At 60.9% G+C, this 565-nt stretch overlaps 1 protein-coding gene across 1 annotated transcript; it reads left to right on the plus strand.

Moving 5' to 3' along the window:
* Positions 1-89: 89 nt before the first annotated feature.
* Positions 90-385, plus strand: GNI_243220 (amine-terminal SAM-like domain phage integrase; the record flags this gene model as incomplete). The annotated part of the gene is made up of 1 exon (XM_011136499.1): positions 90-385. A coding segment is annotated over one exon (296 nt), but the record flags the coding sequence as incomplete, so codon positions are not given.
* Between the last annotated feature and the right edge of the window lie 180 nt (positions 386-565).

Consider the following 565-nt stretch of genomic DNA (forward strand, 5'->3'; position numbering starts at 1 on the left):
TAAAGAAGACTCGCGCCGAAGGCGCTCCGCTTATCTCTCGTTACGGTGTTGTCATCTGTTAGTTCGATCGATTGGGTAAGCACGTGGAGATGTTGATTCTCTTTGCGCCTCCGGGTGCGTTGCCTCCGGAGGGCGGGATGGTTTCGATCGTGCGGGCGACCGACGGCGTTGAAGGGATTCCAGCCGGGTTTCCCATTTTACTCGACGCGCAGATGTCGATCATCGAGCCGGCTTTCAGCTATTTGCTCGAGCTCGCCACGATCCCCGGCCGTTCGCATGCGACGGAGACGCTGCGGACCTACAGCGAGCACCTGCATGACTGGTTCGACAGCTTGGAGCAGAGCGGCCTCGACTGGCGGCTTGCCGACGAAGGAACGATTGCTGGGTACCGCAACAGGATGCTGGCGGCACCGAGCCCCCATACGGGTCGCCCTTATGCCCGTTCAACCGTGAACGATCGTGTCCGGTCAGTGTGCCGCTTCTATTTGTGGGCGCATCGGCGCGGTCTGATCGACACGCTGCCGTTCGATTATGTCGATGTGTCGCTCCGGTCGTCGCGCCAGGG

Source organism: Gregarina niphandrodes (assembly GCF_000223845.1).
Source record: "Gregarina niphandrodes unplaced genomic scaffold scaffold00964, whole genome shotgun sequence".
Taxonomy (NCBI): domain Eukaryota; phylum Apicomplexa; class Conoidasida; order Eugregarinorida; family Gregarinidae; genus Gregarina; species Gregarina niphandrodes.